Source organism: Myotis davidii, unplaced genomic scaffold (genome assembly GCF_000327345.1).
Source record: "Myotis davidii unplaced genomic scaffold, ASM32734v1 scaffold1334, whole genome shotgun sequence".
Classification (NCBI taxonomy): Eukaryota; Metazoa; Chordata; class Mammalia; order Chiroptera; family Vespertilionidae; genus Myotis; species Myotis davidii.
Window position 1 is genome coordinate 104,506 of NW_006285046.1, and position 15,650 is coordinate 120,155.

Below are 15,650 nucleotides of genomic sequence, written 5' to 3' on the forward strand. Positions count from 1 at the left end.
GTTCAATGCAATCCCCATTAAGATACCGACAGAATAGCCAGAACCGGTTTGGCTCAATGGATAGAGCGTCGGCCTGCGGACTGGAAGGTCCCAGGTTCGATTACACTCAAGGGCATGTATCTTGGTTGCGGGCACATCCCCAGAATCCTGAGAAAGAACAAAGTTGGAGGGATCACAATTCCAGATATCAAGCTATTTTACAAAGCCACTGTTCTCAAAACTGCCTGGTACTGGCATAAGAACAGACATATAGACCAATGGAACCAAACAGAGAACCCAGAAATAGACCCAAGCCATTATGTTCCACTAATATTTGACAAAGGAGGCCAGAGTACATAATGAAGTCAAGATAGTCTTTTAAATAAATAGTGTTGGGAATATTGGACAGATACATGCAAAAAAAAAAAAATGAAACTAGACCACCAACTTACACCATACACAAAAATAAACTCAATATGGATAAAGGACTTAAATGTAAGACAGGAAAACATAAAAATACTAGAAGAATGCACAGGCAGCAAAATCTCAGACATGTGACGAAGCAATTTCTTCACCGACACAACTCCTAGGGCAATGGATATTAAAGAGAAAATAAACAAATGGAGCTACATCAAAATAAAAAGATACTGCGTTACTTGCAAAGGAGTTCCCATAAGGCTGACACCATATTTCTCATCAGAAACTCTACAGGCCAGAAGGCAATGGCATAAGCTATTCAAGGTAATGCAAAGTAAGGATCTCAGACAGATTACTATATCCAAAAGGCTATCATTCAAAATAGATGGTCAAATAAAGAGCTTCCCAGACAAAAAAAAAAAAAGGCTAAAGGAGTTCATCACCACCAAGCCAGCACCATAAAAAATGCTAAAGAGATTGCTGTAAGGGATTGCTGAGAAGAAAAAACTGAGAAAGAAACCTAGCCATTCAGAATTAAAATGGCTATACTAGTAAATACGTACCTCTCAATAATAACCCTAAAAGTAAGTGGATTAAATGCTCTAATCAAAAGGTGTAGGGTAGCTGAATAGATACAAAAACATGACCCAACTATATGCTGTCTATAACAGACTCACCTCAAAGCAAATGACATACACAGGATGAAAGTTGAGGAAAAAATTTTCCATACAAATGGAAAAGAAAAAAAGCTGGAGTAGCAGTACTCATGTCCGACAAAATAGGCTTTAAAAACAGCATGCTAAGTGAAATAAGCCAGTCGGAGAAAGATAAATATCATATGATCTCTCTCATTTGTGGAATTTAATGAACAACATAAACTGACGAACAAAAATAGATCCAGAGGGGGAAAAATATTCTAGAATATAATAGAAGTAATCCTGTTATTTGCAGATTTTTAATATTTCCTACAACTTTTGTGATCATACTATGTTAGTACAATTTTAGTAATATTATTATACTTAAAATCCTTTTATTCTTGCATGTAATATTATATGTAAGATCATTTTTCTTGAATAATTGGTGTTTATTGCATATAACATTATATTTAAAATCATTTTTCTTGAAATAAAAGAACTGGAAAAAATACATATGTAATCATAATACAAGTAACATACCTAAAAAAAGAAATAATTATTCCTTTATCATCAGGTAGAATGGATTGTTTTTAAAATAGTATAAAGGATGCCAACATTTCCCCCTGAAATCTAAGGGATGCATCTGGATAACTTTTTGGATGGGGGCTCTAAAATTCAATCCCTTGCACCCCAAGTGGGACTTGAACCCACAACCCCTGGCTTAGAAGGCCAATGCCCTATCCATCAGGCCACCAGGGTGTACTGCAGTAACTTGACACCAATCTCTCAATCATCTCTTCTGGTTTCCTGCAGGTTACACTCGGTCTCCCAAGTTCCATCCCAGCCCTTCTACTGCCCCTCCAATTCAGCATCGACCTGCACTCCCTCTCAGATGCTTTCCGCCTGAGCATCCTCAGGTTAGGAGAGACTGCGCACTTGTGGAGTCCAAAAACCTGGGACAGCAGGCGTCAAGTCATCTCATTGGATTGGGATCCCACCCTCCCTAAGGGTACAGGAAGTCAGGGGATCAAACCCAGAGGAACCCTCCCCCCTCCTTTCAGGAGAGTCTGGGTCCCGGGATAAGGAGCTGCAGGAAGGTAATGCAACTTGTAGGAGCCGCGGGGAGAGCGGGCTCAGCCAGGCCTTGAGAAAAGTGCAGGTCTCTGTCTCCACCCTCCTCCCCACATGGCCCCTTTGGTCCAAAGCGGTACCTGGGCCCAGGTCTCCACGGGTTCTAGCAGAGCCTGATGGGCTTTAGGCCTTTGTCCGCAGGACCCTGCATAATGGCTCCCTGTCCCGTCCACCTGGCTAGCTCAGCTGCACAGCCTGAGACTCTGAGAGAGCCCAGGGTTTACTTTCCTACCGGAAGACGGGTGTTCTTTCTTATCTGTAAAATGTTTATTTTAATGACGTTTTTCTTCTTTATATTTATGAGCCCTCAGTAAACCACTGAAACATCACCAAAATGATAAAAGAGAAAGTGACAGGATGCATGACCCCAGGTCAGCTGAGCTGATCATGGGGTGCCATTCTCCCAGCGTTTACCCTGGTGTGTGTGGGGGGTGGGGGTGGGGGGGGTCCCATCACCTTGGTCATTGGCCAGAATCCTTTGGAGAGAATTCCTTTGCAAAGGTAGAGACATTTTTCCTGGGCAAAATGATGGCTCAATCCTGGGCATACGCTTCATTTAAATTTTAATATATAGGGGGTCCCCAAAAATGTATCCACATTTAACAGCTGATAGCTCAGTTGATGTTTCTTTTCAGATTTAATTCAGTTTAAATAATTATTAATTGGAATTTTAATAATTAATAATTATTCAAACTGTGTATACATTTTTGGGGACACTCTATACATTCACATAGTAATTTAAGGGTACACTCAGTGCAAGAAATGTAAAATCTATTACATTTTTAAAAATATTTTATTGTGGTAAATATATATAGTTAAATTTGCCATTTTAACCATTTTTAAATGTACGATTCAGTGGTATCAATTACATTCACATATTGTGCAGCCATTACCACTATTTCCAAATCTTTCTCATCACAATAATCTCTTACATTTTAAAAGACATCCTGGGGCAAATCCTCTATTCGATACCTCCCTCAACAGTCCGAAACCTCCTCTGGGACAGTTTTCTTCGTCTGAACTATATTTCATGCAGTTCCCAGTATCCGGGGTCCGCAGTCCGGTTGCTTCCCGCCGGCGCTGGTTCCCGGAGTGCCATCGGAGTCGCCGCGGGTAACTCCGGGCTCTCGGAGGGGGAAAATATTAAGCGGAGGGAGAAAAACCAACCTCAGCAGCGACCACGAAGGGACTTGAACCCTCAATCTTCTGATCCGGAATCAGACGCCTTATCCATTAGGCCACGCGGCCCTGTGAAAAAAACGCTGTACGGCTTTTTCCATAAAGCTTGTCTAGGCGCCTGCGTGGTGTGCACCGATGCTCGTGCCGAGTGAATAGGAGCTCTGCCGCCCACCCGGCCCCACCCCCAGCCCCAGCCCCTCGGGCTCCGTGTGGGCGGGGCTCCGGTCCCGGCTACAATGGCTCTTGAGCACCGACTCTAGACGTGGTCCTGCCGCCCTTGCGAATTCCAGACCCAATCAGGCCTCCCGGCCCCTCCTGCGGGGAGGCCCCTCCGATTGCTTCCCCGCAGGCTCCGGCTGGCGTTGGGCCAGGAGCTGCACTGCTCCCCGCACCGCCGGGCTTTCCCCACCACAGTACCGCTAACCGGCGATGCTCTGTTCCCGGCCTGTGGCCCAATCCGGACTGACAGTCCTGAAGGCAGGGGCCAAGTCTGCAGCTGAGCCCAGCACCTGCTGTGATGCCCCATTTAGAGGTGCGGGAACTGAGGCTGGATGGAGTCGGTGGTGGCCCTGGGTGTGGCCACTCCGCCAGCACAACTGGGTGGCGGCAGTCAGGCCTGCAGGCAGAGCCGGCGCCTCAGGGAGCTGCGGATCTCCAGGCAGGCCTTGCGGCGCTCATTGCAGTCCGGACCCCGCACATCCAGCTCACACACCTGCCGGTTGACCTGCGAGGACCACACTCAGCCTGTGCCCAGCTCTTCTCGTGCCCAGTCTGGCACCCGGTGTATTGTAAGGCCGAAAGTTTCAAGTGCTGCCTTGATATCTTTGGGCCTCATAGGGCTCCAAAGGACTAGATGGGAGCCCCCCTGCTCTTGTCAGATATGTCCCCCACCCCCCAGCAGGAAAGGCTCCCCACCCAGCTAGTTCCCCCACCAGCCAGACCAGCTACACTCCACCCCGGCCTCCACACAGAGGGACTTCAGTTCCCTGCCAACCTGCAAAGCTATTCAGACAAGCCAGTCACCTACTCCTCCTGCTGGTTCACTGTTCCTGAGTGCAGCCCCGGGTGGCCCTGCCTGGTGTAGGGTGTACGCCCCCAGGCTGTGAGTGCCTGACTGATAGCCGCTGTGGGTGTCATGTGTTCGGCCGTCCCATCCCATGAGGTTGGGGATCCTTCCCTCACCAACGGGGTGCACAGGAGGCGATCAGGACGCCAGGGCTAAGAAGGAGGAATCTGGCCTCTCCCCTTTGCCAACCTCATTCCCCAACACACCTCCGTCAGCAGCTCCAGGAGGTCTCCCTCGGGGGTAGCTCTGAGGACCTCCACCAGAGTCTGGATAAAGTCTGAACCCTTCTCATCCCGATAGGCCACACAGCCTAGGCCAGAGGACGGGGCAGCGCGTCACACAGGCTGACCAGCTGCCTTCCCATCCCCAGGGGCCTATTGATGGTGGAAGTGGGGCAAGTAGACAAGACCCTGGGAGTCAGGAAAGCAAACGGGGCAGGGAGCGGGAGCTTCTTGTTTCTGAAACAAGTGGTTGCTCGATATTTGCCAAATGAATATATGATGACTTCAATATTAAATAAACATTCACTGTGAACATCCTATTTGCTGGGCACTGGGAAGGGCCCTGAGCAGGCAGAACTGCCCTGCCCTCATGAAACATACAGCCTAGAGGGAATGCTACAGGTACAGTGCTTGGCACAGTCAGCCCGCAACGCATGCTCACCAGCATTACTATTATCTATATATATAAAAGCCTAAGCAACCCTCCGACTGTCAGAATGGTAGCTATGATGCGCACTGACCACTAGGGGGCATATGCGCAAAGCAGGAGCTGCAGAGCTGTGGTGACTTGGCAGCTACGGTTCTGGAACCAGAGAGGAGGGAGCCTGATTCTGGGTGCATCACTCGAGAACTGCTCTCTCGCAATCGGGACCCCTCAGAGGATGTCAGAGAGCCAGTTTCAGCCCAATCTCTGCAGGACAGGCTGAGGGACCCACCTGGTGCACGAATCTGTGCACCGGGCCTCTAGTTATAAATAATAAACATGAGCCCTAGCCGGTTTGGCTCAGTGGATAGAGCGTCGGCCTGTGGACTGAAGGGTCCCAGATTCCGGCCAAGAGCACATGCCTGGGTTGTGGGCTCATTCCCCAGTAGGGGGCATGCAGGAGGCAGTCAGTCAATGATTCTCATCATTGATGTTTCTATCTCTCTCTCCCTCTCCCTTCCTCTCTGAAATCAATAAAGAAATACATTTAAAAAACATAATAATAATAAACATGAAAGGAAAATGACCTAATGGGAATCAGATGGATGCCCCTGTGCCACACATGTCAAGCCCCAGCTGCCACTAAAGCCACACCCGACCTCCAGCCAGGCTGGGTCCTGTGTAACGAGGCTTCTTGATGACCCTTCCCCTTACCCTCGGCCGCTGCATAGACCATTAGGATGTCTGCTTGGTCACAGCTCCCTGGCATGAAGCCCCCGGAAGAGTTGCCTGCAAGGGGGATCAATTCCATTTACTCAGCACCCAGGACTCCACCATCCCTGGGGTCTCCCTGAGTCTGGCTCAAGGGCAGCACACGCAGTGGAAAGCTGTCCTTTACTCATTCTCCCACCCCATCAATCCTTCCAGCTCAATGCAGCTGATTTCAATTATATGTTCGCAAAAGACAGATTAGAGTTCAAATCTCAGCCCTGCCACTTACCAGCTGTATGGCCTCAAAAAAGCTATTTCACCTTCTTAACTCCAGGGTTGTTTCGAGGCTCAAGTAGGGGAGAAGCCCTTGTGGTTTCAGATGGTTTTTCTTCCCATACTCTTGGCAAAGAGAGGACAGAGGTGGCAGCAGGACCCCAGCTCAGAGCCCCTGCCACACACACACACACACACACACACACACACACACACACCAGCCCTGCCCAAGGCCAGGCTCCAGAAGGCAGACAGACCCACCTTGGGCATCTGCATAGATCCGAAGGACATCAGCATGGGAGGGGGTGACTGGTGGTGCCCGCAGCCAGCGCCAGAACCAGGGGAGAGCTGTGGGCCCCATGCCAGCATCCCTGTGTCCTAGAGAAGGAGGACAGGCAGGTCCTTTCATTCAGCAGATCCTGGAGGTGCCTCCAGCGGTCCAGCCTCCAGCCCCTAGAACTCCAGGGCAGGTCTGCCAGGCTGGAAACATTCAGAGCACTGAATGAAAAGTGCTGAGGGCAAAGTGCTGGAGTTCACGAACTTGACCTCTAGGAGACGCTGGGAGGGGGGTGGGGCAGGAAAAGGACTAGTGCTCAGGCTTCCTGGAGGAGGTGGGCTGGGTGAGGACATCTAGGACAGGAGCCAGGCTGGAGGCTGACCCCAGGGAGGGCCCCAGACCCCACTCACCCCCACGGCAAGCCTGAAGCAGGAAAATCTTGGGACAGCCCCACAGGGCCCTGCAGTGGCTCAGCTCCCGCACCAGTGCCTCTGGCCGCACTTCTTTCCCATCAGCCCCCAGCAACTGCCCCTGGGGTCCCCCATGAGCCATCAGGGCCACAAGGGCACAGCTCACGGGGCTCCTGCGGGTGTCCAGCCGCTCCTGGAACTGGGCCAGCTCCTCCTGGAAAGCCTGGAGTGCCAGGAGAGGAGCCCTGGGTCAGGGCCACTGCCTTCCCAGTACCTGGAAGCCTTCCAGGTAGACTTCTCCAGCCCACCAAGCCTACCTCCCACCTCCTGCCAGCTTCAGGACCAGGAAGGAAGCCCTTCTAACCCCTGCTGCAAAGCCTGGCATGGCCTTATTGGAGGTGACAGACATGTGCTTGGCTCTGTAGCTGGTCCTCTGGTGCCAAAAAAGTTAAGAGGCATGAGGGGAGGGCAGTGAGCTGATGAGCTTTGGGAAGGAACCTGAGAATCTTCCAGGAAAAACCTGAGGGTCCAACTGGGGCCTTGATCAGGGGAGCAAACAGCCAGCCTGGGAAGCCACAGGAGCCCTGGAGCCCAGGCTTCCAGAGGCAGGGATTCCCAGTGCATGCGGCAGGCAGGATGGGGGCTAGACTTGGGGCTGCCCTTCCTGCCCACCACGGGGGAGCGGCCCAGGAGAGAGTCCCCAGGGCCCGGGGTGGGGGTATGCCTTTCTTTAGAGCAGCACCAGAAGTTCTGGGCTTCCCCTCACCTGGGCTGTAGGGTCTGTCCTCAGGGTGGTCTCGAAGCCCAGGGTCTGGCACAGGCCCTCCAGTGCCTCCACATCACGCTGGGCCCCGGGCCGGTCCCGGATCACGGCTAGGAAGAGGGCAGCCCTGTCTCTAGACAGGTCATACTGCGCACTGGGGCTGGGTTCTGGCTATAAACAAGACAAGGTGCATTGAACGTAGTCACAGGGCTTCCAGCTCCTTGTCTCCCCCACCTCGGGTCTCCCTGAGCCTCTGTCCCATTTGCCACTGTGCCACATGGTTGGACACTCCTCCTGCCCCCTTACCTCAGGCCCCCAGGGATCCACGTCCCCCAGGCACAGTGCCCCCCGCAAGGAGCTCTGAAGGACTGGGCAGCAGGTGGCACCCGAGGACTCTCCAGCTGTCCTGCAGAAGACCTGGGGGGATGGAGCCACAGGTTCCTCAGGGCCTGCTCCATGGGAGCAAGGTGGGAAGAGAACCTGGCTCCAAGGAATGACCCAACCAGACTCCTCGCTACCATAGTCTCTTTGGGTTCCTCTGCCAGTTAGAGGGAGGAGACACATGAAAGCGGGGGAGGCTACAAGGAGAGTTCTATTTCAGGTTCAAGGACATACGCTTCTCTGGACATGGGTTCTACAGTGGCCATACCGTTAACCACTGCCTTTCAAGGAAAGGCACCAGGCTGGAGCAGAGCTGGGGCTCACCCCTCACTTGCAGGATCACCCAGGGCCACCCAACCATCCAGTGAGATCTTTGGGTGTTGGATCTAGAACAGAATCATTCCCCACCTCGCCCTCCAGGGACCTACAGTCTGATGGGACAGTCACTACCTGGATGCGTGTGAACCGGGGTGGGCAGAAGGATAAGGATTGACTCAGGGAGTGTGAGAGGGACTCTCACTGGCAGCCTGGGCTGTATGAGGCTTACCGGGACAACAGGCAGGGCATGGCAAGTAGAGGGAGCAGCTGGAGCAAAGGCATGGAGATGTGAAGATGTTGGAGTGTCTGAGTGGGTGTGAGGCAGGGCATGGGTGGGGGGTGAGAGACGGGGCCATGTCTACCACGTGTGTAGACAATGAACTGTAGAAGAGTCTTGTAGAATGAACGGGTGGGAAGCACGTGAATCAATCTGTGTCACAGGCTCACCCCCCTCCCTGGGACTCCCCATCTGGGGCTCCCACCTCTGTCAGCAGCTGCAGCAGGGACCAGTGAGGACAGCGGCCACAGAGTTCACTCAAGCCAGTGAGGAAGGTCCCGGGCTTGGGGGCAGCTGGGTAGAAAAGTACAAGGTTGGCCTGAGGGAAGGTCTTGGCCTTCCACCCACCCCCACTCTGTCTGCTCTGCCCCACAGTGGGGGTCCCTGCCCAGCCACTCACCCCCAGGAGCACTTGAGAGCAGCAGGAAGACTTTGGGGCAGCCTCGCAGGGCCTCACAGCCACTCAGCTCCCGAACCAACTTCTGTGGCTGCCTCAGCTGCCCATTGGGGGCCACCAAGGCCACGAGGACACAGCCCATAGGGGCCCCGTGGGCATCCAGCTGCTCCCGGAACCCAGTCAGCTCCTCAAGAAAGTCCTAGAGCAAGAGTAAGAGGGAGGCCTGGGTCTGGGGAGGCCCCAGGTGGGGCTGAGAGTGGAGGCAGTAGGCAGGGTAGGGCTCACCTGGACCGAGGCCTCCCGCCTCTGGCACCTCTCAAAGCCTAGGGTCTGGAATACACTCTCCAGGATAGCCACTGTGGAGGCCGATACCTCAGGGCTGCTGAGTGTCAAGGCCACCCTTGGACCCTGCACGCTGTACTTCCCCTGGGAAGGCAAGGCCAGAGTTGGGCGGGGTGGGGCTCTGCTGGGAGCCGGGAGTGAGGAGGGCCAGGCAGTGCCTCCCACTACCTTTCTTCCCAGGCTGTCTTGAGCATCTGCTATCTGCGCGGCCACCCGCAGCGTCCCGGACACCAGGAAGGCCATGGATGCCGGTTGGGCACTTCCTCTGAGCCCAGAGCTCACCTCCTGGCCCCAGCACCAATGCCTTGGGTCTCAGTACTTGCCCTCCCCCTGATCTCTGATCTATCAGCTGTTTACGAGCTGAGCCGGACTCTGTCCCCTTAGGCTACTTCCTGGCTGGCACTGCCATGCCCCTGCCTAAGCCAGGAGCCTGTGCCCAAACCTATTCTTAGCTCCTGGGCCACCTCTTGTCTGATTTTGTTACACCCGAGTGTCTCTTCTGAGCCAATCATCAGCATCAGAAGTTTGTGCGCTACTCCTGCCGCCTGTCACCCTACTTACTCATGCAGGATGCCCACACACATGCACACAGCAGCCTCAAGCATTAAAGTACAGAGAGTGAGGGGCACTGTCTCAGAGGCAGAATCCCCCGCCCCCCACAACTGGAGTCAGCTGTCCATGGTGAGACCCCAGTTGCTTCATCTGGGAAGAGGGGTCTGTCCCAGATCAGTGGTTGAGCATTGATTTATGAAGCAGGAGGTCACGGTTCGATTCTCGGTCAGGGCACATGCCCGGGTTGTGGGCTTGATCCCCAGTGTGGGGCATGCAGGAGACAGCCGATCAATGATTCTCTCTCATCACTGATGTTTCTATCTCTCTCTCTCCCTTCCTCTCTGAAGTCAATAAAATATATTGACTGGCTGAGGAAAGGCCCAGGGGGCAGAGCGGCTGGCACACAGACCAAGGAACGGAATATCTTGTCTCAGCCAGCCCCACCTCTCCCCAAGTGAGCCTGCTGAGGCCTGGTGCACTGGGAAGGGCGCAGGAGGGATGGAAGGAGCTGACATGAGCCCAGCAGCTACAGGCAGGCCCCAACCGGGGTCTGCGCATGCGAGTGGTCCGCTGTCGAGGGCTATGTGGGGGATGGAAGCAAGGCCCCCCCCTGATTCAGCAGCCCTCCCCCTAATGGATTTGAGCACAGGAACCAGCATGAGCACACCACCACCCTGACCAGTAACCCTGTCTCCTCATTTCACCAATGGGGAGAAGGGTATGGCCTGGCAAATACCCCGAAGTCCTGTCAGCTGGGACAGGGAAGGGTGCTACCGGCGTCTCATCCTGAACTGGCCCCAGTCCAGGGCAGACACTGACCAACAGCAGGATCAGAGTCGCAAGGCTTATAGTTGCCCTTCGGGGCCCAGCTCACCTGGAAGCCAAGAATGTGGCTCTACCTGGGAACCACCCAGCACCATGTGCGAATAGGACTACCAGGTCAGGAGACCAAGGGGTACAAATTCTAGGCTTCCCTACCCAGCAGCCACCTAAAGAACAGAACAGCCTGGAGGAAGTTTCCAGATTTATTCAAACCCTTTTGCTGCCCTTTGGAGGCAGGCTGGGCCGAGCTCCTTTGGAGAGCCTGTGGTGTGTCCCTGTGAATGCCAATCTGCAGACGGTGCAGACAACATGGAATGCAGTGCCTAAGGACTCAGTGACAAAGTGCTAGTGTTAAGTACTGTAAACCCCACGTCTCTGGAGGGGAGTGTGGGAGCAGTGGGCTCCCACTGGCCCTGATCTTGGTCTGCACAGACCTCCAGTCCCGGGAGCTACCACGAGCCTCAGCTGAGGCTCTGGTGGGCTCTCGAGGGGGAAGTTGGTACAGATCAGTAGCGTGTTGCCAGGACAGGGCAGAGTGGTCAGGGCAGAAGTGGGAGGGGGTGGGGGCCAGAAAGCCCTTTCGGCCTCACCGAGGGCCCAGATCTTCACAAGCGTGGGCTGACTAGTGGTCAGAGCCTGTCCTCCACCCCTACGGGAAGGCACAGGTTGGCAGGGCAGAGGGCCTGGCCACGGACCCAGCCAAGGCAGGGAACAAAGAGCCACAGGGCAAGCAAGGCCGAGGGCAGTTTCTTGGAGGGGGGGACCCTGGGTCCTGCCCAAATCCTCACACTTCCCTGCTGCCCCAGTCTTTCTCCCATGCTAAGGCCACCTGCCAGGAATGTGCTGGGGCTCCGGGAGGCCAGAGGGCAAGAGAAATCCCCAGAATGGCTGCGAGGTCACGGGGGATTTCCATTACTTGGTTGTGTTGACCAGGTCCTGGGGCAGAGAAGAGCAGGGCAGTAGGGGTGATGGCTGGAGAGGGGTGGCCATCTGGCTGCTCCGTCTCCCGGAATATCCCTCCAGCCCTCACCCCACGGGCTGGGCCATCTTGGCATGCAGGCTCTGGTGGGCGATGAGGTGGGCGCGCTGCTTGAAGCTCTTGTCGCACTCTCCGCAGCGGAAGGGCCGCTCGCCAGTGTGCACGCGCCGGTGGTCCAGCAGGTAGGAGCGCAGCGAGAAGCTCTTGCCGCAGTCGCTGCAGCTGAAGGGCTTCTCACCCGTGTGGATGCGCTGGTGGTCCGCCAGGTTGGCGCTGCGGCTGAAGCTCTTGCCACACTCCGAGCAGGAAAAGGGCTTCTGGCCCGTGTGCACGCCCTGGTGGCGCACCAAGTCCGAGGAGCTGCGGAAGCGCTTGTCGCACTCCTGGCACTTGTGGGGCTTCTCGCCTGTGTGCGTGCGCTGGTGGCGCGCCAGGTCCGAGCCCCAGCGGAAGCGCTTGCCGCACTGGCCGCAGCTGTGCGGCTTCTCAGCGGCCAGGTCTCGGAACTGGCGCCTGCAGGTGGGTGGCCGCCCCCGCGTCGCCCCCACTGCTGGCTCCAAGAGCGCCCCTGGCCGGGCCTCACTCTCCCAGGGTTCGGCCTCCTCGGGGCTCCAGGCCACAGTCACATCGCTGCCCGCCTGGCCTGGGGGCACCCTCACTGCCTCCTCCAGCGGGGATCGCCCCCTTTGGTTCTTGAGCCCCAAACCTGCAAGCGAAGAGGAGGAGGTGGGCTCTTCAGTCCCATCTGGTCTGGGCTCAGAGCTGAGGCAAGGCAGAAACGGGGCTCAGTGGCAAGCACCTTGGCTGTCAGGTTCAGAGTCCTGGGCTGGACAGACCCGAGCCTGTTTCCTCCTCCATAAAATGGGGACATGATAAAAGGCCGGGGGAGAGGGCAGAGGCAGGGGCAGAGTCAGAGGCAAGGAGTCCGCTGATCCTGCCCCAGAGGCACCGAGTGTACACCTAACCAATCTAGGCTTCCCTCCCATAATAGGATCCAACACCCCCCTCCTGAGCCCTGGCAATTCAAACTCCAAAACTTAAGAGATTAAGGTAAAGTTCGTAAACGACCCAAACTCTCACTATTCATGATCAGAAACAGGATTCACATGGGTTCAGCTACCGTGGTTCCTCTCACTACACAAGCTCTTGTCTTCTTTTTTTTATAAACTTAAAACTTTTTTTTATTGGTTTCAGAGAGAAAGTGTGAAGAGAGAGAGAGAGAGAGAGAGAGAGAGAGAGAGAGAATCATCAATGATGAGAGAATCATTGATCAGCTGCTTCCTGCACGCCCCCTACTGGGGATCGAGCCCAGATCTCCTGGTTCATGGGGGACCCTCAACCACTGAGCCACCCCCGCTGGGCCATGCTCTTGTCTTCTAAGCTCAAGAACGGAGTTGGATCCAGAGGGGTCCTAGCCCACCACATCGCGTCGTGTGGATTATGTGAGATGACCCCCACATAGAGCTCAGAAAGGTCCTGGCTGGGAGAGGTTCCAGGGAGCATGGCCTCTACCGCACAGGCCCAGGCCCTGGGGCCCCGCACGTGTTTTCACGGCCAGCACCTCTTCCCAGGGCAGCCTGGAGGGCCCTGCAACCACCATTTGGACTGAGTCCCAGCTCTGTTCCTTTGGTGTCCACTGACCTGAGTCTCAGGTCCCTTGTCTATAAAACAAGGAGAACACCTCTACGTGCTGGGCTGTGAGAACCACATGAGAAAATGTCCATATGTGTGCTCAGCCAGTGCTAGCATGTTGCAAGCACCCACCATATATTAATACATGTTCAAAGGCAAAGAAAAATGAACATTAACACACAAAAATAAATCAGCCAGGGCTCTTGGAGACGGGCTGGGAAAGCCCACTTTGGAGCCAGCTGAGAGGGAGTGAGGAGGAAGACTGAGGATTCCAGCAGGACGTGCAGGGGAGTGTGGCCTGCCTGGACCCTCTCTCAGCTGCTGGGACCCCCCAGGGAGGCTACTGCCTCCAGCTCAGAGAAACCGAGGACTCCCAGGGTCCTGGCTGCACCTACTGCTTACCCACAGCAACGTTCCGGGAGCTTTCCCGCTTTATGTCCCAGAAAAGGTCCCGCTGAGCAGGGTCCAGGGACCCCCATTCTTCCTGGGAGAAATAGAAGGGAACGTCTCCAAATGTCACAGGCCCCTGAAATGAGGTGAGAGATCCCGCTCAGGGGTGCCTTGCTCAGGACTCGCCTGGCAGCCGAGAAGAAGAGGATTGGGACGGGGAACAGGATGGGCCCAAGCAGGAACAGGGATGATGGAGAGGCTTTGAGAAAGGCCCACAGAGAGTTGTCAGTACCAATGGTCTCAGCGGGGACAAAGGGATGGGTAACTTACATGGATCTCAGAGGCAAAGCAGGCATTCGTTTTCTGTTTGGTACTCCCCTCCTTCAGAGGAGCAGGAAGCTGGGCTGAAAGAAAAGAACAAAGCTTCAGAGAGGCCAACTCAAGCTAGATATGAAAGCCCACACACTCTCCCATGTGCACATACATGTACACACACATGCCCACACACACACACACACACGCACACACACGCCTGAGCTTCGCAGAACAGGTACATCCCGCTCAGGGGTGCCTTGCTCAGGACTCGCCTGGCAGCCGAGAAGAAGAGGATTGGGACGGGGAACAGGATGGGCCCAAGCAGGAGCAGGGATGATGGAGAGGCTTTGAGAAAGGCCCACAGAGAGTTGTCAGTACCAATGGTCTCAGCGGGGACAAAGGGATGGGTAACTTACATGGATCTCAGAGGCAAAGCAGGCATTCGTTTTCTGTTTGGTACTCCCCTCCTTCAGAGGAGCAGGAAGCTGGGCTGAAAGAAAAGAACAAAGCTTCAGAGAGGCCAACTCAAGCTAGATATGAAAGCCCACACACTCTCCCATGTGCACATACATGTACACACACATGCCCACACACACACACACACACGCACACACACGCCTGAGCTTCGCAGAACAGGTACCCTTCCTGGTACCCTTAGGGCAAAGCCCAGGAAGGGGCTTACTCACCACCATGGCTGTGCTGCTCCCGGGGCACAGGTGGCTGGTTTTGTGCCCCCGCCTTAGGGGGAGGTCCCTTGGCCTGAGATCCCTGGACTGCAGCCTGGGGTTCCACCTCCTCTGAGGGCACGTCCTGTGCAGGAACCACAACATGTTCATCAGCACCGAGACCAGGTGGGGAAGACAGAGTTTAACCCCTGGGAAGGAGACATGGGACATGTCCCTCACGACGCTGGGGTTTGGGGAGAGATCAATACAGGGCCCAGGAAAATCCAGAGGATACGAGGCAGTGCCATGCGCCTGGGGACACTCACTGATCAAACACAAGGCAAGACCCAGCCCCCAAAGGAGAGAATCACAGAGCCATTTAGCAAGGAGGAGTGGAGCGGGGGGGGGGGGCCTCCCTGTGAAGGAAGAAACCCTTACCCCAGATACTCAGCACCTCCCCAGATGCATCCAGTGTCAAGGACCCAGCACCTCACAAGACCATAGGGTCCACATGTACAGCTCTACCTTCTCATGCCCCCCCTGGTGCTCTCACTATGCACATCACTGTATCCCCAGTGCCTGGCCTAGAGCAGAACATGAATACACATTGGCAGAGCTTGTGTGGCGCTAAGACCTGCCTTTCTGGAACATGCCTGCTGCGGTCCTGCTCTGCCTGCCAAGGCCACCGAAAGGAAACCAGATTCATGTGCACGGTGTCTTTCAGACAGGCAGCCCCTGCGACGACCTGCTCCTGTGGGTGTGCTCCCTGGCTCTGCGCCCCCCTGCCCCCCGGATGTGGGAAGGACCCCTCACCTGCGGCCATACTTTCACCGGCTGCTTCTGCAGGTCCTCCACCAAGGCAACAGCTTCCTCGCCACTCTCGGGGCGCCGCTCCCGCACCCGGTCCTGGACCCCCCCGGGCAGCACGCTCAGGAACTGCTCCAGCACCAGCAGCTCCAGGATCTGCTCCTTGGTGCGCAGCTCCGGCCGCAGCCAGCGGCAGCAGAGCTCCCAGAGCTGGCTGAAGGCCGCATGGGGCCCGCCCGCATCCCTGTAGCGGAACTGCCGAAAGCGCTGGCGGCAGGCCTCCCAGG

At 55.2% G+C, this 15,650-nt stretch overlaps 2 protein-coding genes and 2 non-coding genes across 5 annotated transcripts in view; all 4 read right to left on the bottom strand.

Annotated features, from left to right (window-relative positions):
- Positions 1 to 1,717: 1,717 nt before the first annotated feature.
- On the bottom strand, positions 1,718 to 1,790 carry TRNAR-UCU. The gene has a single exon. It is a non-coding gene; the product is annotated as a tRNA-Arg (tRNA).
- A 1,180-nt stretch (positions 1,791 to 2,970) lies between these two features.
- Positions 2,971 to 9,834, bottom strand: LOC102769558 (caspase-14). Of its 2 annotated transcripts, XM_006755416.2 has the most exons (10): positions 9,145 to 9,834; positions 8,863 to 9,058; positions 8,668 to 8,756; positions 7,793 to 7,903; positions 7,490 to 7,657; positions 6,724 to 6,946; positions 6,298 to 6,414; positions 5,767 to 5,841; positions 4,614 to 4,717; positions 2,971 to 4,065 (listed from the first exon to the last, which is right to left on the bottom strand). In XM_006755416.2, exons 1-10 carry the CDS (start codon positions 9,442 to 9,444, stop codon positions 3,952 to 3,954), a joined length of 1,497 nt encoding a protein of 498 aa, XP_006755479.2. In that variant the 5' UTR covers positions 9,445 to 9,834; the 3' UTR covers positions 2,971 to 3,951. The 2 variants fall into 2 exon arrangements, with proteins under 2 accessions (XP_006755479.2, XP_015414025.1); XM_015558539.1 differs by lacking the exon at positions 7,793 to 7,903.
- TRNAR-CCG lies at positions 3,338 to 3,410 on the bottom strand. The gene has a single exon. It is a non-coding gene; the product is annotated as a tRNA-Arg (tRNA).
- A 930-nt stretch (positions 9,835 to 10,764) lies between the features above and the next one.
- The window catches only part of ZNF213 (zinc finger protein 213), a 7,496-nt gene continuing 2,610 nt past the window's right edge, over positions 10,765 to 15,650 (bottom strand). Inside the window, exons 2-6 of the mRNA XM_006755420.2 lie at positions 15,370 to 15,642; positions 14,578 to 14,701; positions 14,308 to 14,381; positions 13,589 to 13,712; positions 10,765 to 12,260 (exon numbers count right to left, since the gene is read on the bottom strand). Of these exons, the coding sequence (XP_006755483.1) occupies positions 11,602 to 12,260; positions 13,589 to 13,712; positions 14,308 to 14,381; positions 14,578 to 14,701; positions 15,370 to 15,642 (1,254 nt within the window). The 3' untranslated portion in view covers positions 10,765 to 11,601. The remainder of the gene's footprint in view (positions 12,261 to 13,588; positions 13,713 to 14,307; positions 14,382 to 14,577; positions 14,702 to 15,369; positions 15,643 to 15,650) is intronic.

What these genes read in the sequence shown, in the direction of transcription:
- LOC102769558 (XM_006755416.2), bottom strand. Translation starts at nt 9,444, where the DNA reads ATGGCCTTCCTGGTGTCCGGGACGCTGCGGGTGGCCGCGCAGATAGCA. An exon ending in GCTCTCAAGTGCTCCTGGGG is followed by an intron (nt 8,757 to 8,862) that starts GTGAGTGGCTGG and finishes TTTTCTACCCAG; the next exon opens with CTGCCCCCAAGCCCGGGACC. An exon ending in GCTTCAGGCTTGCCGTGGGG is followed by an intron (nt 6,415 to 6,723) that starts GTGAGTGGGGTC and finishes CTCCTTCTCTAG; the next exon opens with GACACAGGGATGCTGGCATG.